We start from the raw sequence: 18,741 nt of genomic DNA on the forward strand, positions 1-18,741 counted from the left end.
CTCTTGTGCAAGTTACATAACCTCTCGGGCTGCATTTTCTCACCTGTCAACTAACCACCTTTAGGGGTGAGATGAGGACTTTAGGAGATAATCCTGTTATTAGTACAGGACCTTGTACATGGGATATGTCCAATAAATGCCAGCATGTACAACCATGTTATTGTTCTCACTATGTGTCAATTCCTTGGAGGCTCTGGAGCTGAACTGCCTGGTCTGAGAGGAAATAATTTTGGACAAGCCACTTCTAGGTTCCTCATGTATGAGATAGAAATGACTACACCTACCTCAAAGGGTTCTTGAGAAGATGAACTGAGATGATCAGGTAAAGAACATAGACTAGTAACTAGTACTGTTGGACCAACCAGTACTGTTGGCTATGATGATGATATCAGCAATATCTCACTATAATATTTATTACCAAAGGGTGCAATTATTTACTCCTCTTCCTCCTCCATTAGACTGTAAATCCCTCGAGAAAAGAGATGAAATCTTTTCCTCTTCTTGTATCTGCAGCATGTACCCAATGCTTGACACACAGGCACCTGCAGTAGATGTTGGCTGAATAAAGGACTACAAATAGGAGGGGAGACTACCTCCCTCATGGGTGGCCCTTCAAGGACACAACCTACATGCATCACATAGGGCGTCACTTGAAGGTCCTGATGCTCACCCCCAGAAAATATTACATGGAAATTTCTCATCATCTAAGGACAACTACTGTTGGAATAAGGCCAGAGTGAATTCACTTAAGAAAGGGATCAGAGTTTCAGAGGGAATAGTAGAGAAATAATTATAACATGTACTTAAGCTGGAGAATTAACCTGAAAAATGAGCCCATTTCTTTCAACATTTAACAATTTAGATTGTGACTGCAATTATTATGGCCAAATAATTAATCAAGTATTGACTAGGGGGGCATAATTTTCTGACAGAACTGTCAGGTATGGTTACATCCTAACCCCTGGCACCTTTGAATGTAAACTTCTCTGGAAACAGGGTCTTTGCAGATGTAACTAAATTAAGATGAAATCATACTGATTCGTTTCCTTGTTGGAAGAAGAGGGAAATGTGGACAGAGGCACACAGGTATGCACAAGGGGGACCTCCATGTGATGACAGGAAGAGCCAGGAAAGATGCAGCTACAAGCCAAGGAAGGCCAAAGATTGTTGGCTACCACCAGAAGCTAAGACAGGGAAGATGGAAGGATCCTCTCCTAGAACCTTCTGAGGGAGCACCGCCCTGCTGACACCTTGATTTTGGACTTCTAGTCTCCAGAAGTATGAGAATAAATTTCTGCTCTTTTAAGCTATGGTATCCCTGGGGAACTAATAACAAAGATCAATAAAATGCTTGCAATATTATTACTGTAGAACTTACAAAGGGATAACCGCAAGCAGGTGATAATCTTCCCCTATCCAGAACCTCACATACTCAAGACTGGCTTGACATCAAGTCATGTCCACTGCCAGCTGGATCAGGGTTCAGTTCTGAGGGGCAGGCTTCTGTGGTTTCTGAGTCCTGGTGTAGACTGCAGCTTTACTTCAGCTCCTCCTGGGATGTGGGCTTAGCAGGTCCCCCCCACACCCCCACATCCAGCCTGCAGGTATAGCCAGAGCAGCCACTGAGATCTCCCTGGTGTCACTGCCCCTGGCAACTTCTCTGGCCACGGGAGCAAAGAGGAGCTGTCAGATTCTGCCAGTATGTGCTAGAAACAAGATGAAAAACCATGTGGGCTTCAATATTTTTAGAAGGTTTAGAGAAGAGTTGCAACTTGAGCTGCCCCTCAGGACAAGGAGGATTTTATTTATTTATTTAAAAGATTTAAATTCTTTATTCATGAGAGACACACAGAAAGAGGCAGAGGCACAGGCAGAGGGAGAAGCAGGCTCCATTCAGGGAGCCCAACGTGGGACTCGATCCTGGGTCTCCAGGATAATGCCCTGGGCTGAAGGCAGATGCTCAACCACTGAGCCACCCAGGTGTCCCGACAATGAGGATTTAAATGCATGAATGTTTAGTCCACAAAATCCTACCAAGGGACCGCTAAGTGTTGGGGCTGCAGAGAAGAATCAGGCATGGTCCCTGCTCTCCAGGAACTGACAGTCTAGTATGATGGGCGGCACGGTGAGGGGCGCCAAGGCAGACTGTGTGGGAACCAGAAGAACGACCCCAACCAAGGGAGGGTAATGGTAATGAGAAAACCTCCAGGAGAGTGACATGTAAGCTGGATCGTGGGATGGGCAGCAACAGCCAGGCAGTGTGTGTGCTTCAGGAGAGAGGGAGAAAAGTTCTGGGAAATAGGAAGAATGCAAAGAAAGGAAGGATTTGTGACTGTATGAGTGGATGAGGAAGAGCCTCTGCAAAAGCCTTTCTCTCACCCTTCAAGTGTAGAGGGAGGAAAGAAGACTGGGCAGGAGGCCAGTTTTAGATCTATGCGTAAGCACTTTAGCACTTAAAGACATACACATTACAGGGTAATTGTATTTTGGAAGGAATTCAAGTGGCAAAGGATTTGACCTAGGATTATTTAAAAAATAAACAGTACATTTCAAATGATTTGATCCACATAAAATTCAGACATAATTTTCAAGGACAAATCTACTATCAAAAAAAAAAAAGGTGTGCATTATCACATTGGAAAAGGTTATCTACAAACAGATCTGATTTAAGCCATAATTAAGCCAAGGTCACCATGACTTACTTTGTTGACGTGATTATAGGCATGTCTGTCTTCATATCTGTAACAATAAAGAAGTTCTGTTCAGACAAATTTTCCTTAAAGGGAAAAAACCCACTGAAAATCCAGAAAAGACAAAGAAATTTCAAGAATCACAAAATCACACATCTTAGAAGGCTGACTGATCCTGCCCAACTAGCAAGGGCGTGCTTTATATGCCATTACTTCACGAACCTACCCCCTGAACCCATCAGAAGGCAATGTTGACTGATCTCAGTACTCTTGCTATGCCCAGATGTGACCCTGAAATCGTTCTCAATCTAACACCGTAGCATGGCAGCAATGGCATGCAAGAGGAAACCCCTCTGCCACCTCTGAATGTATATGCCCTCAACTTTCAGATGAGAATGTTGAGGCATTTTATCCCCATTTTTCCGTGCTCCATAAGGCATCTTTTTTTTTTTTTAAAGATTTTATTTATTTATTCATGAGAGACACACACAGAGAGGCAGAGACATAGGCAGAGGGAGAAGCAGACTCCCTGGACAGCCCAATGTGGGACTCGATCCCAGGACTCTGGGGTCACAACCTGAGCCACCCAGGTGTCCCTTCTTAAGACATCGTTAGTGAAAGCACCCCACATGTACCCACAATTTCATGGCAGTGTTGGTTCTGGGTGTGGACCTGGGAGGTCTGGGCATCTGGCTGGTTGAACCTTTCCACCTACAATGTTATTTATTTACTGATCATTTGATTGTGTAGGTTCATCCTCTCTGACTCTGCCTTTGGGCAACTCCTTTCTCCTTACCCAAACTCAGCTTTCTTCCCAGCACATTAAAGGCTTAGAATAGATGATCATCAGCTTTAAAAACCCTAAAAGTTCAAAGATTTCTACCTCCTCAGGAATTTGTCAGTTTTCTCTGTCATGACCTCCCTCCCTCTGGTAATTTAACAAAAATGATAATTTAGCTAGTTTTACTGACAGCTGTCTTTGTGCCAAGCACTGGATACAGAAGTAATAAAGTAAATCCCTTCTTCTAGAGACACTCAGTCTAGTTGGGCAGATAGATCAGAAATGACTGATTCTAACCCAAGCTGATATATGACCAAGTAAAGGGTTATGAAAGGACTAGCTAGCTTTGCCTGAAAGGCTTAGTAAAAAACATCATGGAAGAGGAGAAGTTGAGCAGGGCTCTGAAGAATGAATGAGTTCACCAGGCAGACCAGGGGAAAACAGGCAGGGGAAGCCATGGAGAGGCTGAGAGAGAGTAAATCCATGGCAGGTTCATGGAATGGCAAGCAGCCCAAGGTGGCTATAGTGCCAATAAGTAGAAGAAAGTGGATAGAGAAGGTGGAAGATGAGGCTGAAGCCAGAATTTTGAAGAACATCCTAAAATGGACATTTGAGATTTACTTCTTCAGGGCAGTCCACAAGTTAAATTTCTATTTCCTTGGCATAAATTCATTTCCTTCAAATTTTTGTTATTCTCCAAAATTTAGTTACTATACAGATAAGGAAAAGATTCTCAATTGTTAAGATCAATATACTATTTGAAATCTTTCTGTTTCTGACCAAATATTAGTAACTGATAAAGCTGGTGGTAGGGGTCAGCATGCTATTTTTTTTCCACTCTTTTTGAAACATGCATTACAAAAAAATTTTCAGACATACAAAAGTAAAGAGAATAGTATAATAAATTCCCATGTTGCCATCCCTCAACTTTAACAACTCATGGCCAATCTTGCTTTCTCTGTTCTTCTGCTCACTCCCCTCGTCCCCAGATGATTTTGAAAAAGATCCCTCACATTCTATCACAGCATCGCTAAGTAGTTAATTATGTATTTCTTTAAAGACTCTTCTTTAAAAATATAAAAAACAGTTGTCTAAAAAATGGGGCGGGGGAGTGCCTGGTTGGCTCAGTTGGTAGAGCATGCAACTCTTCATCTTGGGGTTGTGAGTTTAAGTTTCACATTGGACATAGAGCTTACCTAAAAGAAATTATTAACCCCCCAAAAAATAAATTGTGATACCCTTATCACTTTTAAAAATTAATTCCTTAGCCTCATCCAAACCTATGCATTGTCTGAATTTTTTTCTTTTTTGGAAAGTCTGACTCAAAATCTATATAAGGCTCTTATATTACAACTGATTGATACATCTGAAGTTGATTAATATTTGTTTCCCCACCATGATTTTCTTCCCTGTAATTCATTTATTGAAGCAACGGGTTTCTGTCCTATACAACTGCCTCCTGGTCTGCCCTCAGAACTGCTTGTGGATGGTCCAAGAAGGGCTTGTACCAAGTACTGTCTCACACTATGTTACTCTATGAGTCTCACCTAGCACACTGCTTAGTTCAGCTCACCTTATTTTCACAGCCATATTTTCATGGAGAAGAAAGCCAGAGATAAATAGCTAAGAAGTATGGGATCTATTTCCATTCTGGTACAAAGGACTTATCTTGTAAGTCCTCACTACTTTTAAGCAGCACTGGCTTAATACATTCTTTGACCTTGTTTCCTGTAAATTGGTGCAACTATAGGCTTGATCAGATTCAGGCTCAATATTCTGGGCAGCCTACTTCATGGGTGGTACTGTGTGTTTCCAAGACAAAAAAAATGTTGTCTCTTTGTATGTTATCAACACCATTGGTGAACAATGCTTTATCAGAGGACTCAAGATGGTGACATTCTTATTATTCCTTCTTAGTTTATTAGCAGGAATCTATAAAGAGGAGTCCCTCACTATTCAGTTTACCCCGAGAACCAGTTCATGTTTACCAATTTCCAAAATGGTGATCCTCCGCAGGTAAACCAGGAATTTCTTCTGGCATATATCAGCATGAACCAGGATAAATATCCCTTTCAGGGATATTATTACCAATGACTGGATTTTTATTTTTTTTATTTTTTTTTATTTTAAGGGAGAGAGAATCAGAGTTGGACACTTAACTGACTGAGCCGTCTGGGCGCCCCTATATTATTATTCTTATTGATGCTCAAATGTTTCCATCTTTGGCCTGCATATCTTCTTTTGAAATAAGCCTAGCAGTTTTTGATAAGCTCCTTTGCTTTCTGATATAGATGTTTCATATGAAAATCTTGGCTCTCAACCATACCAACATAATTAATCATTTGTTTTTCACACAATATACATACCACAGTCTCAGAATAACAGTACCAATGGTAACACCTATAAAATAATGGCTGAAAGCAATGTGAAGATTATTTTGCCATTCTTCCTTTGAGTATAGGGCAGATTGCACTGATGGCCCCAATTCTTCAGATCTTCCATCTGCCAAACACCTTGATGTTAGACCAGTTGGAATAATAGCAAACCCTGTAATCAGAGGCCTGAAAAGCAGTGGCACACTGGGGCTTGCTTGTGACCCTCCACCAAAACCATGAGAACATAACTGGGCTAGCCTGCCAAAGATAAAACACATGGTGCCCTCCCACCCCTCATCCCAGTTGATACACATGATGCCCCCCATCCCTCACCCCAGTTGATAAACATTGTGTCCCCTGCCCCTCATCCCAGCTGAGACCATCCTAGACCAGCCATTTGACAACCAGACAGTAGTGAGTCCAGTGAGTCCAGCTAGACCCATTATTGGACTAGTTCCATTAGAGCAGTCAGCTGATCTCCATAACTAACCAGATGGATGAGCACATCCAGCCAAGATCAGCAGACCTACCTAGCAAACTTGTGAACAATTTGGTTGCTGCTGAAAGCCACTGGTTGGTTAAACAACACTGCGCCAGGAGATAACTGACACAGTCTATTCTATTAGGATTGAATCTGAAGCCCACCTGGGTGGCTCAGTGGATGAGCATCTGCCTTTGGCTCAGGTCATGATCCCAGAGTCCTGGGGTCTAGTGCTGCTTTGCCCCCCCCCCCCCCCCCCCCCCCAGAGAGTCTACTTCTTCCTCTCCCTCCGTCTCTGCCTCTGTGTGTCTCTCATCAATAAATAAAATCTTTAAAAAAATAAAAAGGACAGATTACCTCAATTTACCATGTTTACAGTCATTCAAAATAGTTTTCCTCTGTGGCTATACTGCCAACCTGATACGTAAGTTCCGTTTTTTAAATTACTTTTTAAAATTTAACTTTGTTTTGCAATCATGTAATATATTTACAAGGTTCCAAAGTCAAATCTATAAAGTCTTACCTCTTTCTCCATCCTGTTCCGCCCTCCCCCATAGGCATTAAAAAGAATCTATGGTTTATCCTAAAGTTTCAAAAATATATTTATATCCCCCCACCTTCAGATAAACCATGGCACACTACATAGATTCTGCCTTACTGTGCTTTCTTCGCTTAGAAATACATCCCAGTGATCCCTCATTCTTAGCTCAGCTCCATGGTACTTCATTATATGAATGCAGTACAGTTTAATCGACTAATCCTCTCCTAATGGACATTTGGGTTGTTTCCAGTCTTTTAATATAAGAAACAGTGTTGCAATGAATAGCTATTCTTTTCATATTTTTGCCAGTGTATCTGAAAGATAAATTTCTAGAAATGGAACTGCTGGGTTGAAAGTAAATGCATGTACTGGGACAACTGAATATCCATGGACAAAACACTGAAGCTAGACCCCTACCTTATATCACATACAAAAATTAACTTAAAATGGATCATAGATCTAAATTTAAGAGTTGAAACTGTAAAACTCTTAGAAGAAAACACAGGGGTAAATCTGTATCAGCTTGGATTTGGCAATGGCTTCCTAAATATGATACTAAAACCATAGATAACAAAAGAAAAAAATAGATAAACTGGACTTGATTAATATTAAAAACTTTTACCACTTCACACTAAGATGGCTATCATAAACAAATGAATAAATCCAAAAGCAGAAACCAGCAAGTGGAGAAATTGGAAACTTTGTGCACTACTGGTAGGAATGTAACATGGGGCCGCCGGAGTTGTGGAAAACAGTTTGACATTTCCTAAAGAAATTAAAACAGAATTATCGTGTGATCCAGCAAGTCCACTCGTAGGTAAATACCTAAGAGAAATGAAAATATACGTCCACACAATTACTTGTATATGAACGTTCACAGCAGCACTCTTCATAACAGCCCCAAAATGGGAACAACCCAAATGTCCATCGTTGGATGAATGGATAAAAAAAACATGGTATATCCATAAAACGGGATATTACTCAGGATGAAATTTGGATGCATGCCACAACACGGATGACCCTTGAAAACGTCCGAAGTGGAAGACACAAAAGGCTTCACAATGTATGATTCCACTTACATGAAATATCTAGAATGGGCAACCTTATAAGCACAGAAAACATATTAAAGTGACCAGGGGTTGGCGGGGGAGGAGGATTGATGGGGGAAAAAAAGCAAATCTATACATAATTTTGCTCGGCATTGCTAAATTCCCCTCTGTAACAGTTGTACCATCTGCATTCCCATCCGTAGTATATGGAGAGTATTTCTCTGGACCTCCCCAAGGAGACTACTGTCAAACTTTTGGATTCTTGCCAATCTGATTGCTAAAATAGTATCTTAGTGCAGTTTTAATTTGTATTTTTTTCTTACAAAAATCCTAAGGATGTTTTAGTCTGCTGGCATTGGTTATGCAATCACCATGAGACTTCCACAGACTAATACATGAAGGTAAAATATTTTTAAGTTAAATATGGCAAGTCAAGCAAGTAAGAACTACACACATTAGCTAATGTTTTAACAAATTCATTATTACGGTTATCGTTATAAATTCTAATTCTAGGGCAGCCCCAGTGGCTCAGTGGTTTAGCGCCGCCTTCAGCCCAGGGTGTGATCCTGGAGACCCGGGATCAAGTCCCACGTTGGGCTCCCTGCATGGAGCCTGCTTCTCCCTCTGCCTGTGTCTCTGCCTCTCTCTGTGTGTCTCTTATGAATAAACAAAATCTTTAAAAAAAATAAAAATAAATAAATTCTAATTCTAGAAATAAAAAATGTAAAACTTATTTGCATATGGTACCTTCTGCATGCATAGTACTCTGCTAGTCAACGTTCAACAACAGAAAAGCCTGAATAATACTTTTGATGACTCCAGAAATTAGATAGAACGTGTTTTCACCAAACATCAGAACCCTATTCTGGTTGCTAGTTTTAGGAGTAAAATCGTCATTGTGCATGTTACTTCAAGTCTAGAGAATTTTCCTATAACATTTTCAAGAATTTTCCTATGTAATCTGAAATGTAAGATCAAAGATGAAAGAATATAATTTGCCAAAAGGACAGAATGAGGTACAAGGTTACCTTTCCACTTAGCAACGAGCTTAGGATCTGAAATTGTGAAGTTTGGACGGCTTCTAGACAGGATACCTTTTCCAAAATAACCCTTCCAGGAAAAGAGAAAACAAAGTTAGTTCATGTTTAGTTGCCAATTTTTTAGCTGAGGGAAAACAACTATTTGAGTTAACAACAGATTTGTTCTATTTTTCATAGGTTTACATTTTCCCTCTGATTACTTAATGATTACTAACGAAGATCTTAGCATTCATCTCTGATTGTTTGAAGAGTTCTAGTAAGTTTTCAGTATACCTTAAGTGCCTTATAACTAAGCTCAAGGCAATGGGACAGGTAGAGGCAGGGCCTTAGCCTAGACCCCCATCACCAGAATCAATGCCACATGCTGTATTCCACCTTGAGAAACTGGCTACAACATATATATTTTATATAAAGTGTCTAGAAAGGCACATTTTAGAGAGGAAGTGGATCAGTGGGTGACATGGGCTGGAAGTGGGAACAGGGATTAAGTGCAATGGTACTTGCATTCCCTGCTGGGAATCCCCCATACTGGACCATGATGGTGTTGCACAACTCTATGAATTTATTACAATCACTGAATTGCACATTTACAATGGGTGAATTTTATGACGCTAAATTATACATCAATAAAGCTATTTAAAAAATGCCCCAGTTGGAGCACTTGGCTGGCTCAGTTGATATAGCATGTGACTCTTGATCTCGAGGTTGTGAGTTCGAGCCCCATGCTGGGGGTAGAGATTACTTTAAAAAAAAAAAAATATATATATATATATATATATATATATATAAATAAAGTAATGAACTGGCTATGGACCAAAAAATAAAATAAAATAAAATAAAAAAAGCAAGCTATCAATCTCAACCTGAATCTATCATTGGTGGAAAACAGCAAAAACTGGAAATTGTCCTTATCTAAGAAGAGGTCGCCAAACAGATGAGAGCACAGATAACAAGTCAGAGTACATGCTGAAGCCTCATCTGTCCCTGAGCCAGAACAATATGCCATTCTGTGTTTATCTCTGGAGATGGAATGGGAGTGGGGAGTTTTTACCCATTACATTTCTGTAAATTGCTTGGCATATTTATGAATATGCATGGTTTCTGTAACTTAAAAACAAGAAAGGCCAATGCACTGATTGCAGTTTATTGTTGAAATGTGGGTTCATGGGTTGGGGAGCCTTCCTCATCAGTATATGGCTTCAGGGCACCTGATTCAAATTGTGTAGTTCCTCTCCTACATGGGATTGAATGGCAATAAAAGAATATGGGTCAATTATGGTCTGATTTTGGGAGTGAATGGGAGGAAACAAAAAGGATACCCTGGCTCAGGACTGTCAGGAAGTAGCCATGCCAAAGCCGCCAGTACTTACTTTCCCATAGAGCTGCTCCATATCTTCTGTGTTCCTCACAATTACATTGTTGTTTATCATCTCTGCTGTGAACACTTTGAAATCTTGCTTAGGCCCACAGTCTTGACCAAAAGGGATGGGCAGTGGAGACTCAAAACTCTCATATACTCTTCTTTTCCGCTTTGGGGCACGGAAAACTGCTTCTGCCATTTCTCAGGGGTAACTGTTTTTTAAAGAGTATAATAAGGAGAAAGAAACAGATAGCCAATCCATAACTATATTGATCAAAAACAGGGGTGCATTTATCTCTAGGCTCAGAAAATTTTGTGGTCTGTGGGAAAAATAAAATATTTAAAAGCAGTGAACTAGAAGAAAGAGTAATGAGAACATTTTGTACAAGCACTACTAATCCATCACCTAAAATATCTCAATTCTCACAACCATGCCCAAGAAGTCAGTGGCAATATTTCTAACTAGAGTGGACAAGACTGAGGCCTAGTGTCATGCCCAAAGTCATCATGCCATGCAAAAGTCTATGGACAGCAAGCACAATAGGATTCCTATTAGGATTACTCCCATTCTTTCACTCAAACAACAGGCATTTACTGAGTACCTACTAGGACCTTCTGATAATCAGAGATGCTGGGGATATAAAGATAAGGCCAAAAGAGACACTGTCCTCATAGAATTAAATCTATTCAGTATTTCCTTTTCCAAAAAAGGACCTTAATATATATTCTAAAGGCCATTCATCTCCCCATGTTTAAGGTAAATTAATAACAACAATGACAGAAACAGTTACCATTTCAGGTCTGTTATGTACCACCACATACTAGTGGTGAAGAGCAGGAACTCTAAAGCCAGAGTGCCAGGACTGGAATTAGTTTTACTATGTCCTGTGTGATGCTGGGCAAAAGCTGCTTAATCTCTCTATGCTTTGGTTTCCTTATCTACAAAATAAGGATAAAAACAGACTCTACCTTAGAGTTAAGACCCCCCATAAAGGGCCTAGAAGAGTACCTGGTACATAATGAGCATCATGTGTGTATTTGCTTTAATTATTATTATGGGGTGAGCACTACCAACTCTGGTTTACAGGTGAGGAAAATAGGTTCAAGTTAGAGAGACTTTGTAAAAGGCCCCTTGGGATGATCCCAGGTCTGCTGAATTCCAAAGCCTCCACTCTTCTCCCTGGGTTCTGCTGCAAGGCAGCATCTGACCCACTTTGTCTGAAGGCCCACTATTTCTCAAGGTTAGGAGCTAAAGGATTCTGGATAATTATGGGATTACTTAGTGTGCACTCAGCACCCTGAGGAAGTAAAGGAAGCCAAAGCCAGTACCTCTCCCTTCCAGGCCTTATATTCAATCTGAGGAGACAAAACAAGCACATAACACATACGAAAGCAAACTGAAGGTACCACAACAGGCTGCAATTCCATAATGGCTAAAGGAAGGAAATGAAGTTGAGTGCATTGTGCGATAAAGAAACAAAGCCCCAGCAGATACATCTAACTTAGGAAAACTCAACCACATGCAAGGGGGAGAAAATGTACACAGTGCAAGAGTCTGGGCCAGGCACTCCACTCTTCCAACAGACACCCCAGGATGAGAAGGGAGACTTGAATCTGCTGCTCCTTCGTCCCGGGTTCAATTTAAGCTGACAGCAGATCTGGTGTTTGAAGATACAGTGGAGCCATATTACACGTTTCATCTACATGGATCCAGAAAATGAAGTAAGACTGCTTATTAAAATGCCTCCTGCACTTAATACCAGCATCTATTGGGCAATGGATGTCACCAAGCCTGAAACAGCCAGTGACAATGGCCAAATCTGAGGAAGGTAAGTGGTTGTATGGGTTTATGACCATTAAAAAGAAATAAAATATCTTGCCTTGCCCATTGTGTGATACCTTTATCTGCCCTCTCAAAGAAACGGAGGAATTAGATGAGGACAAAGGAAAACACAGACCAAGGAAGAGTTATAGAAATTGATAAATCAAGTACAAAGATAACTATGAAAAAGAAGAATCAGCAAGTTGGAACCTTCATAGACTTGACTAAGTATGCTAAGCAGCAAAACACTAGAATTTAATTTTTAAGTAAGATCCCTCAAGGGAATTACATACTGAGCATGACTCATATATACATTATAAATATATACACACACACACTGCTGTAAAGCATTCCTAACAAAACCACGTATGTTGCACATTAACGAACAATTAAGAGATTTTCTTCCAAGAGCATTTTAGCTAAACTGTCATTTGCCAACTTATCCTTCAATCTAAGCCAATGATTGCATTTAGTATTCAACAGAAGAAACAGCAATTTATTCTAACACTTGATGCCGTGTCAGCTTTTTTGAGGCAGATGTTGCAATCTAGTGAAAAACTTTCTAGGCATTTCCAGGAACAAGTTGGACTTTTATGAGATTTTTCACTTTTATAACTTAACTTCTGGTTAGGATTTAACTTGTATATGCTACATTTGGAATTTTAAGAAAAGAGAAAATGTTAAATGGCTAACTTCAAGAACTTCCAATTAAATTATCTCAAACAAGTGACAATGAAGTTATATTTTAATTTGCCTAGTTTGGAATTTTCCCTCAGACTGATGCTATACTCTTAAAAATACCAAGAATGAGCTAGGACACTTGATGTCAAGAACTTTGTACTTCAACCTGTATGTGTGTGACAGAAAGGTTCCTGCCACAAAACACTGTTTTCCATTAAACCTCAAAGTCTGTGATCTGGTGTTACTTTTGCCCATGTGGCAGAACAGGCTTCAAGAATTTGGCTGATAGGTGGGGCAAGATGGCGGAAGAGTAGGGTCCCCAAGTCACCTGTCCCCACCAAATTACCAAGAATTTGGCTGATAGGCCTCCAATATATGCAAACCTGCCATCATTATCATGTGACCTTGCACAACCCACTTAAGCTCTCTGAGCCCTGTTTCTTCATCTTCAAATTGAACAGCACTGGAAAAGTCTGGAAGTCACTCAGATGTTAAATGCAAAATACCCATATAATTCCAGTCCTTGGTACAGATACAAGAAAACTGAAAACATGTTCATGCAAAAATCTGTACCTGAATGTTTACAGTAGTATGATTTATAATAGTTAAAAAAAGCAGTAACAAACCAAATGTCCATCAACAGATGAATGGATTAAAAAAATTGTGATGTATCCATATAGAATGGATTATCAGCAACAAAGGAAGTGTTGATATATGCTACAGTGTGTATGAAGCTTGAAAGCATTAAGTGAAAGCAGTCACAAAAGACCACATATTGTATAAGACCGTTAATATGAAAAGTCCACAACAGCAAATCCATAGAGACACAAAGTAGATTAGTGACTGCCAGCTGCTGAATGAAGGGAGAAACGCCGAGTGACTGCTAATAGGTATGGATTTTTTTTTTTTTTTTGAGGGTGATGAAAATGTTTTAAAACCAGAGTGCAGTGATGATGTGATGGCTGACCAACTCTGTGAATATACTAACATTACTGAATTGTACATTTTACAAGGGTGAGCTTTTTTTAGATTGATTTTATTCATTCATTCATTCATTCATTCATTCATGAGAGACACAGAGAGAGAGAAAAGCAGGGACATAAGCAGAGGGAGAAGCAGGCTCCATGCAGGAAGCCTGATGTGGGACTTGATCCCAGGACACTGGGATCATGCCCTGAGCCAAAGGCAGACTCTCAACCACTGAGCCACCCAGGGGTCCCCTACAAGGGTGAGTTTTATGTATGTGTAATGGTCTCTCAATAAAGCTGTTATTTTAAAAATTCAGTAGGACAAACCAAACGATCTTGTTTCATGGTTTTGTGAAGGAGTTGTCTTGTACTAAACTTGAAAGGCAAAGAGGGGAGAAAGGAATGAATTCACTATTCTCCATATCTGCAGTAGGCATTTACGACACGTTTCTTTAGTGCCATGATAGGAGAACAGCATAATGTCAAGGTATGGCATGAGTAAATTGAGAAGAGGTAATCATCATCCATGGGTACAACATGCTAGGCACTGACTGTGCTATATGGTACACAGATGGGTACTGGCATCCTCTTTCACAAACAAGGAAGAGAGGGCCAGTTATTTGCCCAAAGCTCCACTGTACAGAGACACAGCATTGCAAGAAGTCTGGCCTAAAAGACCACCCATGTCTGAAGCACACACACAGATGTGTAGGTATGACTGAGCCAGTTGTCAAGGGGTTTGGAACATGAAAGCTGGTTTAGACTTGGAGTTGATGCAGAGACTCTCAAGCAGGGAACACGACTGAAATAAGATTAATTAACCTGGGGTGGTATACAACAGTGGCTCTCAAGCTTGGCTGCCCTTAGAATCACCTGGGGGAAATCTCAAAACTCCTAACGCTCAGAACTTACCTGCAATTACATCAGAAATTCTGGGGTGGGACCCAGGTGATCTTAACATGTAGTCACACAGCTGCCAACTACTGGTGACAGAATAGCCGATTCAAACTCACTCCCAACAGCTCCCTAGGGGCCGAGTGCTATGCACCTGTAAAGGATGTAGCTTTTCCTTTCCCAAACGCTGGGGGCGGGGGCGGGGGCGGGGGGCGGCGGCATACTTGCCTCCAAATACAAGTAGCATTAGGTCCATTTACTTTACTATGAAAAATAGGGCTTGGGCAGCCGGGTGGCTCAGCGGTTTAGCGCCGCCTTCAGCCCAGGGCGTGATCCTGGAGACCCGGGATCGAGTCCCACGTCGGGCTTCCTGCGTGGAACCTGCTTCTCCCTCTGCCTGTGTCTCTCTCTCTGTGCCTCTCATGAATAAATACAATCTTAAAAAAGAAAAAAAAAAAGGGCTTATGTTTCCCTTGAACACACAAGCTAACACCGTTCAGGTGCTCAGCAAACGTTTATTCTAAGCAAAACAAAAACGGGAGAGGGAACTCCATTTAGTTTTCCGACCCCCTGGAAGGACCTTGCCAAACAAACCTGGTTAACACCTCCTACTCAGTAAAGCTCACCTTCTCCCAATTAAAAAATGTTTGAAGCTCCAACCGTGTACCTCCTGGGCTATGGGAGGCAAGGATGAAAGGGACAAGGCGAACAATCCAGCCCCTGGGGAGTTTTCAAGTTAGGACGTGAGACTAAGCCACATAAACAAAACCTAAACCCCTTGAAGGCTGTTGTGAGGATGAAGGGGGTAACTGCGAAGGCGCCTCGTACCGGGCCTGCCGTGTGCAAGGTGTTGGCCAGACGGGGGCTGCGACCGCCACGCATGACCGCACGCAAGCCAGAGTGTGCAGGGCCCACCCAAGTGCCGACTCCCCGTCTTAATTCACCCCTCTGCAGACTTCCTCGAGGGCCCCCCGCCCCCCAGCAACCGCACCAGCGGCTGAGGCTCCCCTGGGGCAGAGAGGGTGTCCGATACACCTGGACGTCCCCGGCCCCCAGTACTGGACGTGGCCACGTCCAGTTCCTCAGAAAGAACGAAAAGCAGCACAAAGGGCTACAGGTGCTCGCAGAAGAGGGGGTTGATTCGGGCGCGACCAGGAAGCCTGGCTCCCCGCCCGGCCCACTCTGGGGCGGCTGTGCCACGCGGGGGAAGGCTACACGCCTTTCTCGCTTCCGGGGGGGGGGTTCCGAGAAGGCGACGACTCTTCTCGCAGCAGAACCCCCACCTCGAGCCGCCGCCACGGCGCTCAGCGCCTCGGGACGCCGCGGGCAGCCCAGCCCGCGCCTTACCTTTCTCGGCCCCACGCGCTTGTCGTTACCTCGGCAACGCCGGCCGGAGGGCGGAGACCGCTGCCGTCAAGCAGTGCGGCCGCAAAGCCGGGCCGAATGCGCAGCCGCGGAGCCCGCGGGAGCGCCCGCCGGGTGTTTGCGGAGAGCGCCTGCGCAGGCCCTGGAGGCGCGTTGTCTGTTCCTCCATTTCACCCTTCTCCGCGTGTAAGCGAGTTCCCTTTCCTGTCCTCCCCTGGAATAGACAGATGCTGCTTTCGTTTAATCCCCACAGCGGCCTCGCAAGATTCGTTTAACATGTGACATCCTCAGTTATTGTCCGATGTCAGCTAGTTGGGAGGTGGTGGAAATGGGACTAGCCCAGGCACGGAGACCCCCGCGGTGGGGGTGGGGCGGGATGGGACCCGGAGGGCACCGGATCTCACTGAAGAGAGCGGGCGTGTGCGCGGCCCTGACGGCGCCCTCGGCTTTCGCGGTGTGGATGCCTCGGCCGCCCCGCGCCCGGAACCTGCCCGCCAGCGCCCCCTCGCAGACGCCTGAGTAAAAGCCACTGTGCGCCCTGGCTGCCCCGCGGGGGTGAAGGACGACCGCCGGGAGTCAGGCTGCGTTGAAGTCCCCAGCCCCTGTCCCTGCCCTTTTTGAGCTTTGGTTTCCTCTGTGGAGAAGTGGGTCCTTAGAACTACGCCGGATGCGCAAAATAAAAGGGTGTGGGAAAGCGTTACAAGTTAATCCTGACCTGGTTATTCTAAAGGAGGTCTACTAGGGGGTTCGATGTTTACTTTTCCCATTATGAGTCCCAGGGTCCCCAGCACACATACCACACGTGCTGGGCAGGTGGGGAAGGTGGGTGACAGGGAAGGGTGGCAAATAATGCCAGAGAGATTCATGGGGCTTGATGGGATGGCTTTGAAATCTTTGAAATCCGAGCCTTTTTCAAATTTCTCTGGTCTCCAGGACTTCAGGCACACTTGCCTTGGCCCGGGCCATCCTCCTCTCCTTGGTTTGCAGCAGTAATTCCTGCCCCCCCCTCGCCCCTGGGCCTCAGCTCATATAGCTCTTCCTTCAAGAGACTTCCTCTTGCCTCCCTAGGCAGTCTTGGGTGGCTTTCCTCTGTTTCTGCAATAGTTGGGTGTACCCTGTGTTGTCCCTGTTTCCTGGTCCCTTCTTTTTTTTTTTTTAAGATTTTATTTATTTATTCATAAGAGAGAGAGAGAGAGAGAGGCAGAGACACAGGCAGAGGGAGAAGCAGGCTCCATGCAGGGACTCGATCCCAGGACCAGCACAACCAGGTCTCCAGGATCAGGCCCAGGGCCGAAGGCGGTAGTACACCGCTGAGCCACCCCGGCTGCCCTCCTGGTCCCTTCTTAACCTGAGGGCTTCAGTGGATGGTCTACCTGCACAGGCCTTAACTGCTGGGCTTAGAGTTCAGACTTTGATTTAGATAAATCAAAATGAGTATATTTCCCTGGTTAGAGTGTTGCAAAAAAAAAAAAATTTTCAGCAAGGTTCACAGACTAGTGGCATCAGGATGAATGGGGCAGGGAAGAGAGAGCTGGCAGGAGGCTGCAATATTGTAGCAGAACATGCCAATTTAGGAAATACTGGTTTTAGAATGAGAGGGTTTTAACAATGAAGGGGAACCCAGAGGCTGTCCAATTCAATTTCCTTATTTAACTGATAAGAAAAAAGGTTCAGAGGCACTGTGGGTTACCAGAAGTAGCAGAGCAAGTCTGAGGTGAGGCAGAGACTACAGCCAGGGCTCCCAAACCGCTCAGCTTGGTTCTCTACTTTCAAGGGTTTGGGATTCCCCCATAATGAGATCTCAGGTGGTATCTTTGGGAGCCCTATCCCCACAGAGGGTCCAGAGTGAAAACTACCAAGTAAGATATTCTTCCCCCAAGATTTTATCCTCAATCTGTTTTTTAAACCTCCTGTCACCATCATTTTCAAACACAAAAGTAGAATATTCTAATAAATTACCACTTCCACAGTCTTTAACCTTTGCTATCTTATTTCTTTTATACTCTCCATATGTATACCTTTATCCCACTGCTGGAATATTTTAAAGTAATCCTAGGGATCCCTGGGTGGCGCAGCGGTTTAGCGCCTGCCTTTGGCCCGGGGCGCGATCCTGGAGATCCAGGATCCGGTCCCACGTCGGGCTCCGGGTGCATGGAGCCTGCTTCTCCCTCTGCCTATGTCTCTGCCCCTCTCTCTCTCTCTCTCTCTCTCTCTCTCTCTCTCTCTCTCTCTGTGACTATCATAAATAAAAATTAAAAAAAAAAATAAAGCAATCCTAAACATCATTTGGTTTCACTCATATTTCAGTGTGTATCTCTAATAGATAAATATTTAAATTTTATAGTGAAAATGTTATTTAAATTTTACAGTGCTATAGTGAAACCCTGAACACCATACTACTGAATACTAAATCATCACTCATGGAAAATACAGGGCTAGGTTCCTGCCAGACTCTGGTCACAATATGTTTTATCAACTGATGAGTACATAACCTTACTTTCTGTTTAAAGACACTTTATTTAATATCTCTTGTTGATTCATTAATATTGAACTAGTGGCCAACAGCCCTGTAACTCATGCCTAATGAAGCTTATCTAACATGGGTATTTTCTCTAAGTCACATCACAGCCTTCTTGGCTTAGAAACGCTAGACAGCACTACAGCACTCTGCTTGGTGTCCATTTTAAGCAGTGA

General features: G+C 43.0%; 1 protein-coding gene across 7 annotated transcripts in view; it reads right to left on the reverse strand.

Annotated features, from left to right (window-relative positions):
* Nucleotides 1-16,741, reverse strand: part of TSEN2 (tRNA splicing endonuclease subunit 2) — a 58,679-nt gene extending 41,938 nt beyond the window's left edge. For 4 of the 7 annotated variants that reach the window (XR_007404062.1, XR_007404064.1, XR_007404063.1 and 1 more), the window contains exons 1-4: nt 16,030-16,741; nt 10,328-10,529; nt 8,946-9,027; nt 2,703-2,739 (exon numbers count right to left, since the gene is read on the reverse strand). Coding sequence is in view for 4 of the 7 variants with exons in the window: in XM_025449481.3 (XP_025305266.1) it covers nt 2,703-2,739; nt 8,946-9,027; nt 10,328-10,516 (308 nt within the window). In the remaining 3 variants the exon portion in view is untranslated. Of the gene's footprint in view, nt 1-2,702; nt 2,740-8,945; nt 9,028-10,327; nt 10,530-14,700; nt 14,856-14,910; nt 15,284-16,029 lie in introns of those variants that run through there. The other 3 variants (XM_049097563.1, XM_025449482.3, XM_025449487.3) reach the window with 3 other exon arrangements.
* Between the last annotated feature and the right edge of the window lie 2,000 nt (nt 16,742-18,741).

This window comes from Canis lupus, chromosome 20 (assembly GCF_003254725.2).
Source record: "Canis lupus dingo isolate Sandy chromosome 20, ASM325472v2, whole genome shotgun sequence".
Lineage (NCBI taxonomy): Eukaryota > Metazoa > Chordata > Mammalia > Carnivora > Canidae > Canis > Canis lupus.